The sequence below is a fragment of the Jaculus jaculus genome, chromosome 13 (genome assembly GCF_020740685.1).
Source record: "Jaculus jaculus isolate mJacJac1 chromosome 13, mJacJac1.mat.Y.cur, whole genome shotgun sequence".
Taxonomy (NCBI): domain Eukaryota; kingdom Metazoa; phylum Chordata; class Mammalia; order Rodentia; family Dipodidae; genus Jaculus; species Jaculus jaculus.
This window is the reverse complement of record NC_059114.1, coordinates 45,049,741-45,062,053: the sequence shown is the minus strand read 5'-3', so window position 1 is coordinate 45,062,053 and position 12,313 is coordinate 45,049,741. Positions and strand designations below refer to the sequence as shown.

Here is a 12,313-nt window from a genome sequence, read left to right as displayed (position 1 = left end):
TCTGGTCCAGCCATTGTGGAAGTCAGTGCGGAGGTTCCTAAGACAGCTAAAAATAGATCTACCATATGACCCAGCTATAACACTCCTAGGCACATATCCTAAGGATTCGTCTCATTATCTTAAAGATACTTGGTCAACCATGTTTATTGCCGCTCAATTCACAATAGCTGGGAAATGGAACCAGCCTAGATGTCCCTCAACTGATGAGTGGATAATGAAGATATGGCACATTTATACAATGGAGTTCTACTCAGTGGTAAAGAAAAATGAAGTAATAAAATTTGCAGGAAAATGGATGAATCTGTAAAGGATTATATTAAGTGAAGTAATCCAGGCCCAGAAAGCCAAACATCATATGTTCCTTCTCATATGTGGATCCTAGCTACAGATGATTGGAGTTCTGTGTGAGCAGGAAGAAAACTATTTTGCAAAGGCCAGTAAGCTAGAAAAGAGATATAAAGTGAAGAGAAAGGAATAATAGGATGGTATTGTATATATGTAAGTAGAAGAATAGATTAATGGGGGTGAAAAGGCCTAAGTGAGGGCAGAGCAAGAGACTGAGTAAAGGAAAGGTGGAGGGAAGGCTAATCAAAATCTAAGAGGATATAAATAACTCCTATGGAAACCTACTTTTTTTGGACAATGGAACACACAGAAGCCTTAGGTTGTTACTAGAAAATTTTCAGTGCCCGGGGTGGGATACTTTCCAGTGAGTTGTTGGCCAGGGAAATCCCTGATGCCCCCAAAACAGTACAGGCCATTGCCAAGGCTCTTGGTTTCCTACCAGGAAGAGATGGAAAGACCTATTGCTGAAGACTCCACATACTTGGGCTCAAGGCCACTGAAAAATCCTGCTGGAACTGAGCTGATAACCTCCTCCATGTAGACCAGCTGACAGAAAGCTGGAAAAAGCCATTCTGCATGCAGTTCAATGAGAGAGTGAAATCACCAGTGAAGATACTCAACAGTGGACACTGCAAGCCTTATATTTTGCCAGCCAGGCCAAATGAGCCAACGGATGCAATAGTGTCATCATGGAAACCAACTGCCCTATAGTTGGACTAGAGGCCGACTCCATGGGAGGGAATACAACCCCGAAACTGAAAACCTGAAACAGGGGTAGTTATGAGCCCTAGGGGTCTAACGTCTGTTGCTACCTGGCTAAAAGTGTATACTATGCTTATCAAACTGCCCACTAAGCACTTCTCTTAATATTCATACCCATATATTAATGCTACTCTCACTTTGGGTACAGAACCTTCTCTTTTCAGATGGCAGTGACCTTGGGATGACCCAGAAGGCATCATGGTGCTGAGCAGAAGTGACAGGAGCTCAGCACTGCAGTATCTCTATCACACCTTCCAAGGCTCAGGGTCTAATGCAGAAGAGGTGGTGGAAAGAATGTAAAAGCCAAAGAAAGGGGTACAATGTGCTCCTTCAGACACAAAATGGCCTGGATATCCATGACCTCACTGTGCCCAATACTACCTACACAAGACCATCATAATAGGAGGAAAAGATGATGACATCAAAATAAAAGAGACTGAATTGAGTGGGGAGGGGATATGATGGAGAATGGAGTTTCAAAGGGCAAAGTGGGAGAGGGAGGGTATTACCATGGGATATTGTTCACAATCATGGAACTTGTTTATATTAAAACAATAAATTAATTTAAAAAATGAAAATCAAATGAAGACCTGTAGTGGACATACGATTAGGATTCTTGGCAGATAACTATGTGAAGGAAATGCTGCAAGAGTCCAATTTTAAAGCTACAGAGATGTTGAATATTGAAAAGAATACACAAAAGGAATACACAAAATGAATACACAAAAAGAATAGACAAAATGAAGAACAAGCAAAATTATTCAAACAGAATAACATATTACAATGACTAGATAAATAGGAACACATTCCTTCTACGCACAACTATGGAGGAGAGCTTGTGTCTCTAATATTTACAACATACTCAGTTCCTACTTAAACATATTACTAATAGATATGAATATTTAAGATATAGGGAAGAAAGCTCTTTCCCTATGAAGAGCCTCTGCACTGAAATCAAATTAACATAGGAACTACAGGATAAAAACATATGCTTCTGACAAAGGTACATATGTACAATTAAAGGATGATAAAAGAAACGAAAATCATTACGGTTTAGAAGAATCCTAATATTGGTGAGGTTAATCTTGGGAATCATTACACACTGCAGCCGCGTGATGTCGCTGTCTACCAAGTTCTGACTAGCAAGCTCCAAACACAAGACAGAGATGTTGGTATCCTACAGCACTGAACAATGGCAGTTGCTGCGGAACTGGATTAAAAATTCCCGATGAACAATACCTCATCTTTCTATCAAGACAAGATTTTATCATAGCAAGAAACCTGGTCCTTGACATGGTGTTTCCTGGGCACGGAGGCCTGGGATCCCGGCGCCTGCTGCTCTCCTGTCTGCTGCTCGCCGCCTGGGGGACAGGGAGCGGCCAGCTCCACTACTCGGTTCCCGAGGAGGCCAAACACGGCACCTTCGTGGGCCGCATCGCGCAGGACCTGGGGCTGGAGCTGGCGGAGCTGGTGCCGCGCCTGTTCCGGGTGGCGTCCAAGGAGCGCGGGGACCTTCTGGAGGTGAATGTGCAGAATGGCATTTTGTTTGTGAATTCTCGGATCGACCGCGAGGAGCTGTGCGGGCGGAGCGCGGAGTGTGGTATCCACCTGGAGGTGATCGTGGACAGGCCGCTGCAGGTTTTCCACGTGGAGGTGGAGGTGAGGGACATTAACGACAACCCACCGGTGTTCCCAGTAAAGGAACAAAAGCTGTTTATTTCGGAATCCAGAATGTTGGATTCTAAGTTTCTGCTAGAGGGCGCTTCGGATGCAGATATTGGAGCCAATTCAGTTTTAACCTATAGGCTTGACTCCAATGATTACTTCACACTAATAGTGAATTCAAAGAACGAGGAAAATAAACAGATCGAGCTCGTGTTACGAAAATCCTTGGACAGAGAGGATGCTCCTGAGCATAATTTACTCCTCAGGGCCACCGATGGAGGCAAACCGGAACTCACAGGCTCTGTTCAGCTGCGGGTCACCGTGCTGGATGTGAACGATAATGCGCCTACTTTCCAACAGTCGGAGTATGAAGTGAGAATACTGGAAAACTCGGACATCGGAACAACAGTTATTAGACTGAATGCTTCTGACCCGGATGAAGGGATGAATGGGGTAATTTCATACTCTTTTAATAGCCTAGTCTCACCCATCGTTCTTGACCATTTTAACATAAATTCTAATATTGGAGAGATCATAATTCAAGGGAATTTGGATTTTGAGGAGGTGAATTTATATAAAATCCGTGTTGACGCGACAGACAAAGGGCATCCTCCGATGGAGGGCCATTGCACTGTGTTAGTCAAAGTACTGGATGAAAATGACAATGTGCCCCAGATTGCGTTTACTTCCTTATCCTTGCCTGTCCTCGAGGACGCTCAAGTGGACACCGTCATCGCCCTGATCAGCGTGTCTGACCGCGACTCCGGAGAGAACGGGCAGGTGACCTGCTCCCTGACACCTCACGTCCCCTTCAGGCTGGTGTCCACCTTCAAGAACTACTACTCGCTGGTGCTGGACAGCGCCCTGGACCGCGAGACCACCCCCGGCTACGAGGTGGTGGTGACCGCCAGGGACGGAGGCGCGCCGGCGCTGTGGGCCACGGCCAGCGTGTCGGTGGAGGTGGCGGACGTGAACGACAACGCGCCCGCGTTCGCGCAGGCCGAGTACACGGTGTTCGTGAAGGAGAACAACCCGCCGGGCGCGCACATCTTCACGGTGTCGGCCACGGACGCGGACGCGCAGGAGAACGCGCGCGTGACCTACTCGCTGGTGGAGCGGCGCGTGGGCGAGCGCGCGCTGTCGAGCTACGTGTCCGTGCACGCGCAGAGCGGCCGGGTGCACGCGCTGCAGCCCCTGGACCACGAGGAGCTGGAGATGCTGCGCTTCCAGGTGAGCGCGCGCGACGCGGGCGAGCCCGCCCTGGGCGGCCAGGTGACGCTGCAGGTGTTCGTGCTGGACGACAACGACAACGCGCCCGCGCTGCTGGGGCCCGAGGCGGGGGTGCAGGCTGCGGGCGTGAGCCAGCTGCTGTGGCGCTCAGTGGGCGCGGGCCACGTGGTGACGAAGGTGCGCGCGGTGGACGCGGACTCTGGCTACAACGCGTGGCTGTCCTACGAGCTGCAGCCGGAGGCGGGCGGCGCGCGCAGCCCGTTCCGCGTGGGGCTGTACACAGGCGAGATCAGCACCACGCGCGCCCTGGACGAGGCGGACGCGCCGCGACAGCGCCTGCTGGTGCTGGTGAAGGACCACGGCGAGCCCGCGCTGACGGCCACCGCCACCGTGCTGCTGTCCCTGGTGGACAGTGGTCAGGCGCCCAAGGCGCCGTCGCGCTCGCGGGCCTTGGTGGACGCCGCCGGCCGGGAGGCGTCGCTGCTGGACGTGAACGTGTACCTGATCGTGGCCATCTGCGCGGTGTCCAGCCTGCTGGTGCTCACGCTGCTGCTGTACGTGGCGCTGCGGTGCTCGGCGGCGTCGCCCACGGAGGGCGCGTGCGGGCCTGGCAAGCCGGTGCTGGTGTGCTCCAGCGCGGTGGGCAGCTGGTCGTACTCGCAGCAGAGGAGGCACAGGGTGTGCTCTGGGGAGGGCCCGCCCAAGGCGGACCTCATGGCCTTCAGCCCCAGTCTTCCAACTCGTCCATCATCAGAAATTATTGGCGAACGGCAAAATTTAAATGATCATAGCTTTCAAGTAAGTTTTTTTTTTCCATTTAGAAATCTAATTTATGCTGACCCATTTGTGAATTATCTTTTGAGGTATCTTACACTTATTGCTTTGTTAAGATGCAAACTTTAACTGTACCATTATCTTAGTTTAACTTTTTTATCTGGTTTATTTTTGTTGTCTTGGGATTTTTGTTTCGCTGTTTTATTTTTATTTTTTTTTAAGGTTGAATTCTACCAGCCTGGTCTGATAGTCATAGTTTCAAGTTACCTGCAATACACAGATTATCAATGCACCAGATGTTATGTTCCTGCACTGTCGTTGTATCAGGCAATTAGCTGCCATATGGAATATTGATTTTAGCCTCTGTTTAGCATCAGATATACAGACAGTATTCTAATGAAATCCTATGTGCTTAGACCCTTTGATAAATGCCTTTCCTCAGGCATTTTATTTTTCACAATTATGCTGTAAACCTTTGACTTCTGCATAGTAACCTTTGAAAGACAGATTTAAAATATTCTGCGTTTACATTTATTTTCATTTGTTTGTGATATTAATTTATCTAGATTTTTGTTTAGTTTTGGTAGTCTCAAATGTCTATTGTGTTTGCTCCTGTGTCAGTCATTTTACTTTTCAAGAATACAATAATTTCATTTCAAAAATTTATACTTTAAATTATTCATCTATTTTCTTAAAAGCCAGTCAAAAGTAAAATGAGGAACCAGGTGTGGTGGTGCATGCCTTTAATCCCAGCACTCAGGAGGCAGAGGAGGCAGAGGTAGAAGGATCACCATGAGTTCCAGGCCACCCTGAGACTATATAATTAATTCCAGGTCAGCCTGGATCAGAGTGAGACTCTACCCCTTTAAACCAAAAAAACAAAACAAAAACAAACAAACAAACAAACAAACAAACAAAAAAAACCCGTAAAATGAGGAGTTAACACATGTGGTATTCTGCTTCAATAATATGTCTTTTATAAACTGTCACTCTTTTTTTCTTCCTCTTTGTTTGTCTGAAACTGAGTGTAAGTTTGTATCACATGCTGGCCTAGCACTCACCATTCTCCTGCTTCAGCCTCCTGGGTGGTAGGATCAGAGGGAGGTACCATCATTCCTGAGAAATTTTATCTTCCAAGGTTGTTTACTTTTCCTTCACTATTGGAGAAAATTTACATTTTCCCAAGAATTTAACAGTTTTGGAACATCCTTCTTTGGTTAATAATTGATTTTAGCCTGGCAATTATATATTAGTTATAAAATAATATCTTTGTATTTGAGGTATTGGGGAGACGGTTTAGTGGTTATAGATGTTTGCTTGCAAAGTTTGCTGTCCTGGGTTCTATTCCCCAGTATCCATGCAAATTCAGATGCACAAAGTGGCTCATGAATCTGGAGTTACTTTGTAGTTGCAAGAGGCCTTCATGTCTCCATTACCTCTCTCCTCTGTTTCTCAATCTCCCTCCTTCCCTAGCAAATAAATAAAAAAAAATCTTTACAAAAATATTCCATGGCATGTGCAATGCCCTTGCTTTAAACTATACCACTATATCTACTCTGACAACAAACATTTTTACATTAAGTTAAATTGAATATGATTCCACAGAAAATATTTGTACCAGGAATACTGTGTTCACTAATCCCATTCATGTGAAACAAGTGCATGATTTATGCCTCTTCATTACACAGAATACTCAAGGTATAAGTAGGAGTCATAAGTAGGACATATTTTGTTTATTATATTAAGTCTTTGAAATTCTGACATACCTTTTTGTTGTCTTTCAACTTTTTAATTTTAGTTCTACTCTCCCCTTCACTTCTTGTGACTATTTCTCTTGCTTTGATATTTGCAGAGAAGAATTAGACTTAATGGACATAAATGAAAGACTTTTGGGAGTATGGATTTTTATAGTATGTTATTAATATGATTTTTACTTCATCATTTGTGAACCAATAGTGCAATAATTTATAACCAAATTTTATTCCTTTTGCACAACTGAAGGTAATCTGAAGGCAGGTTATTTTGTCATTGACTGTACATTTTTTATAAAACCTGTCCTAGTCTAGCATTTTATTTGTCTATTAAGAAAACCTCTCATAAAATTACATCATTCCAACTTTAGTGCTCAATTTTAAGGACTGTTTTCTTCTTAAATGCATGTGTTTGTTTATTACATTATTTGGGTATAAAATGGTGATTTTCCTTTGTGAAAATGATTTTACTGTTGTACTTGTCATGTTGTTTATATGAACCTGGCTCTCAAGTATAACTTGATTGAATCTTCTTACATGTTTAATTGGTTTTACAAAAACATAAATAGATCAGGTGTTTCTATGACATGTAGCATTGCATTTGGTAGCCAATCATATCATTAACTGGAAATAGTCTCATAATTTTGCCTTTGATCCCAAAGGACTAAAGCCTAGATTTAACCAATTTTCACTTTGCAAGAATGACTAGAACTCAAAAGAGAGCTCTCCTTAAGTAGAACTTAGGCAGAAAAAGAATCCCGAGGATACCTTTAAAAACAGAACTCTCCCTAAGCACCAAAATGTAAATATAATGAAACTAAAATGTACCATGAAAAGAAGCAATACAAGTTGTACCAGATATTCCTAAGAAGAGATCACTGTTCACAAATGGTAATGATTGGGGTTGGAGGGATGGCTAAGAGGTTAAGGTGCCTGTCTACAAATGGTAATGATTGAATAGAATTAAACTAGCAACCTGCTGCCAAGAACAGATGTTAGGCATGTTAATAAAGAGAAATACATAGAATCATTTTCTCCTCACATAAGATATTAAACCAAATTCTATTATTAAGGTACTTGAAACATTCAATTCATGAAACTACAAAAACTGCTTCAATTTCTTAATTATATTTTTTGATTGACTCCCTCAGAATATGCAATGTTTTCTTTGATTAAACTGATGTCATTTGATACTGGTTTTAGCCTTTGTATATCTGATTTGATTTCAAACTTTTTCGCCTTTTAAAGAATATATTCATTATATTTTACTCTGTGTTAGGCAATGGAGAACAGAATCTGGTACGACTAAGGCAATCAAATTATTTCACTTTATTTTGAGGCACTTTAAGCAAATTGGAAAAAGAACAAGTACTTGAAATTCTTTTAATCAGTAGATTTCTGGGCTCCTAGATTCAGTAGATACAGTGATTCATGGAGTTTTCTGTTACACCAGAATCCTACATTCAGGAATATCAACGATCCCAGGTGTAAGATTTAGGAGTGACCAAGACCACTCAAACCACTCTGAAGCAAAGGTGAAAGATTTTATTCCGGAAAAGCATGAGATTCCAGAGCTGACTCACAGGAGTGGAACACATCCAACCTGAGTTTTTCAGGTAGTGGGCCTCTTCAGTTGGAGAAAGGTGAGGAAGGGAAAATAACTCATTTGTTATTTATATTAGTCATTTAAAATAGCTAGTGTGTGAGACCAGAACAGTGAGCAGGTGACTTATGAGATAAGGGGGCAGGAAACCATGACCTGGGGGGAACTGTTAGGCAAGAAAGGGATAATGGCTGGGTGGTTTCTTGAGAAATGTGGACAATCCACTTCCTTATGTCTGTTCCTATCCTGCTGTCCTTGGTGACTTCATTTTGGGAGCCCAACCTAACATTCCAGCCTTTTATTAATGATAAGAGATGAAGATTAATTTCTTCTTGTTGACTGGGTGATGAGTTCTTATGGGAGAGGCTGGATAATGCGGTCAATGGGCCTCCCTACAGGGCAGGTGATGAAGAGGCAGTTTGATGGTGGTTAGAGGTGGCAGAGTGGTGAGATTGATAGTGAGCACCCTCTGTTAGTGCCAGTGTAGCATGCTGTTATGACTTGGTTCTAAACAAAACAGAGACTTTTCCAATACCATCTCTGTATTGAGCTGGCTTCAGGGCAGTTGCTGGTGACATTTGTTATAGAGAAGGCGAGGGAGATGGGCTCTGCACGTGCCATGAAAAGACAGAAGGAAGAATTAAGGAGCTTGTTACCTTTGTCAACAGCTATACATCAAAATGCCAGGCATAAGGGGAGGATGAGCACTCAGAGGCGAGGGATAGAGGCTTGGGGCAAGAGAGAGGAGGCAGAGGGGCATCAGTGCATATAAAAGCAGCATTTGGGGATTGGGGGAAGAGTAGGAATCCGAGAGTGTTTAATTTGAGAGTGCCCATTGGGGTGGCGATGTACTTATCCCTGAATGAGGTAGGGTAAGGGCTAAGGAAGGAGGATGTCCCAGGAATAGCTCTGATTCTAACCAAGGCAAGTGGGAGGAGCTGGGGCTAGGGTAGGTGGAGTCCAGAAGTAGCTAGGGACAGACAGAGGCAGAAGTCACGAGTTAATGTTAGAGTTTGGTATTATAAGCAAGCATCAGACAGGGGAGCCTATTAGTGTCTCGACATAACACTGGGTACCAAAACAAAATTATAGTTAAATTTAAGTTTATGGTTATATAGCTGATCACTTTTTTTTTTTTTTTTTTGGTTTTTCGAGTTAGGGTCTCACTCTGGCTCAGGCTGACCTGGAATTCACTATGTAGTCTCAGGGTGGCCTCGAACTCTCGGCGATCTCTGCCTCCCGAGTGCTGGGATTAAAGGCGTGCGCCACCACGCCCGGCTCTGATCACTTTTATTACTACTTAATTTTCTATTTTCATCATTTAAAAACTTACATGGAGAGATTTCTCAGGACGTAGTTATGATCATACTAACATTTTAGATATCAGTTCACTAAAAATGCCTACAAGGAGGACGTTATGCTCTTCCTTTTCAATAAGAATAATTCATTAAGAAAAATTCAGAAAATGAAATGAAGTTTTGCAAGTCAATGGGGCAGTTTATTCATAGGAAGTGTACTTACTCTTTGGGCCACTTGGTGGCACTCTTGGCCTCAGTATAGCGAGTCAAGAAAAGTACGTTTATTCTCTATGCACCGGAAAAGACTTTCCGCTCTTTCTAGCTCTGTGATGAGCAATGGCAAACACAAGAGGATGGAATTAAGATAGCAAGATGATTTCGTTTCATTTTTAGAAAATTTAAACGGCCTAGAAACAGATCAAGTGCTTGAAATGCTATACTCAGGTGGCGTGGTCCTACAGGGCAGGCATCTACTGCTCTCACTTCTGCTGCTCGGGACCTGGGGGACAGGGAGCGGCCAGCTCCACTACTCGGTCCCCGAGGAGGCCAAACACGGCACCTTCGTGGGCCGCATCGCACAGGATCTTGAGCTGCAGTTGTCGGAGCTGGTGCCTGGTCGGTTTCAGTTGGATTCCAAGGGCTTCAGGGACCTTTTGGAGGTAAACATGCAGAATGGCATTTTGTTTGTGAATTCTCGGATCGACCGCGAGGAGCTGTGCGGGCGGAGCGCGGAGTGTGGCATCCACCTGGAGGTGATCGTGGACAGGCCGCTGCAGGTTTTCCACGTGGAGGTGGAGGTGAGGGACATTAACGACAACCCGCCTGTGTTCCCATCCACACAAAAGAATCTGTATATTCCGGAATCCAGGCTGCCTGACTCTCGGATTCCACTAGAGGGCGCGTCGGATGCAGATGTGGGTGTCAATGCTGTGCTGACTTACAGACTGAGCCCCAGTGAACATTTCTCTCTGGACGTACCACCCAACCACGAGCAGGTGGAACCCCTCGGGCTTGTCTTACGGAAACCTTTGGACAGGGAAGAAGCTCCAGAGCTGCACTTAGTGCTCACAGCCACGGATGGAGGCAAGCCAGAGCTGACTGGCACCGTCCAGTTACTCGTCACGGTCCTGGATGCCAATGACAATGCTCCAGTTTTCGACCAATCACTGTATACAGTGAAATTACCAGAAAACGTCCAGAATGGAACATTGGTAATTAAAGTGAATGCCTCAGATTTGGACGAAGGCTTGAATGGGAAGATTACGTATTCATTCTCTGGTGATGTGTCTCCAGATATAAAATCCAAGTTTCACATAGATGCCGTGAGTGGAGAAATTACAGTGATAGGACTTATTGATTTTGAAGAAAGTAAAACCTACAAGATTCCATTAGAGGCAGTTGACAAAGGCTTGCCACCACTGGCTGGTCACTGTACAGTTTTTGTGGAAGTTTTAGATGCAAATGACAATGCCCCACAGGTGACTGTCAAAACGCGCTGGCTCCCAATTAAAGAAGACGCAAAGCTGGGAACAGTTATAGCTGTTATAGGAGTGACTGACCTCGACTCCAGAGAGAACGGGCAGGTGACTTGTTCCCTGACGCCCCACGTCCCCTTCAGGCTGGTGTCCACCTTCAAGAACTACTACTCGCTGGTTCTGGACAGCGCCCTGGACCGCGAGACCACCCCCGGCTACGAGGTGGTGGTGACCGCCAGGGACGGAGGCGCGCCGGCGCTGTGGGCCACGGCCAGCGTGTCGGTGGAGGTGGCGGACGTGAACGACAACGCGCCCGCGTTCGCGCAGGCCGAGTACACGGTGTTCGTGAAGGAGAACAACCCGCCGGGCGCGCACATCTTCACGGTGTCGGCCACGGACGCGGACGCGCAGGAGAACGCGCGCGTGACCTACTCGCTGGTGGAGCGGCGCGTGGGCGAGCGCGCGCTGTCGAGCTACGTGTCCGTGCACGCGCAGAGCGGCCGGGTGCACGCGCTGCAGCCCCTGGACCACGAGGAGCTGGAGCTGCTGCGCTTCCAGGTGAGCGCGCGCGACGCGGGCGAGCCCGCCCTGGACGGGCAGGTGACGCTGCAGGTGTTCGTGCTGGACGACAACGACAACGCGCCCGCGCTGCTGGGGCCCGAGGCGGGGGTGCAGGCTGCGGGCGTGAGCCAGCTGCTGTGGCGCTCAGTGGGCGCGGGCCACGTGGTGACGAAGGTGCGCGCGGTGGACGCGGACTCTGGCTACAACGCGTGGCTGTCCTACGAGCTGCAGCCGGAGGCGGGCGGCGCGCGCAGCCCGTTCCGCGTGGGGCTGTACACGGGCGAGATCAGCACCACGCGCGCCCTGGACGAGGCAGACGCGCCGCGACAGCGCCTGCTGGTGCTGGTGAAGGACCACGGCGAGCCCGCGCTGACGGCCACCGCCACCGTGCTGCTGTCCCTGGTGGACAGTGGTCAGGCGCCCAAGGCGTCGTCGCGCTCGCGGGCCTTGGTGGACGCCGCCGGCCGGGAGGCGTCGCTGCTGGACGTGAACGTGTACCTGATCGTGGCCATCTGCGCGGTGTCCAGCCTGCTGGTGCTCACGCTGCTGCTGTACGTGGCGCTGCGGTGCTCGGCGGCGTCGCCCACGGAGGGCGCGTGCGGGCCTGGCAAGCCGGTGCTGGTGTGCTCCAGCGCGGTGGGCAGCTGGTCGTACTCGCAGCAGAGGAGGCACAGGGTGTGCTCTGGGGAGGGCCCGCCCAAGGCGGACCTCATGGCCTTCAGCCCAAGTCTTCCTCCGGGTTCTGATTCTGTGCTTGAATCAAGGGAGCCCCTTGCTTCTTTGGGCTCTGAGAAGGTGAGTTTTTATTTTATTTTACTCATTCATATTATTTCCTTTGCTGGAAGAGTT

The 12,313-nt window shown here is 47.1% G+C and overlaps 3 protein-coding genes across 8 annotated transcripts in view; all 3 read left to right on the top strand.

The window, feature by feature from the left end:
* Positions 1-12,313, top strand: part of LOC101615472 (protocadherin alpha-C2) — a 313,953-nt gene that overhangs the window by 63,105 nt on the left and 238,535 nt on the right. Inside the window, exon 1 of one of the 6 annotated variants that reach the window (XM_045132066.1) lies at positions 9,736-12,259. The exons of the other annotated variants lie outside the window; for them this stretch is intronic. Coding sequence (XP_044988001.1) covers positions 9,860-12,259 — 2,400 coding nt within the window. The 5' untranslated portion in view covers positions 9,736-9,859. Of the gene's footprint in view, positions 1-9,735; positions 12,260-12,313 lie in introns of those variants that run through there. 6 annotated transcript variants of the gene reach the window in all.
* Positions 1-12,313, top strand: part of LOC101596839 (protocadherin alpha-5) — a 239,654-nt gene that overhangs the window by 26,693 nt on the left and 200,648 nt on the right.
* LOC123454033 (protocadherin alpha-8-like) overlaps positions 2,247-12,313 on the top strand; it is a 210,716-nt gene continuing 200,649 nt past the window's right edge. Inside the window, 2 exon segments of the mRNA XM_045132074.1 lie at positions 2,247-4,680; positions 4,682-4,800. Of these exon segments, the coding sequence (XP_044988009.1) occupies positions 2,401-4,680; positions 4,682-4,783 (2,382 nt within the window). The 5' untranslated portion in view covers positions 2,247-2,400 and the 3' untranslated portion in view covers positions 4,784-4,800.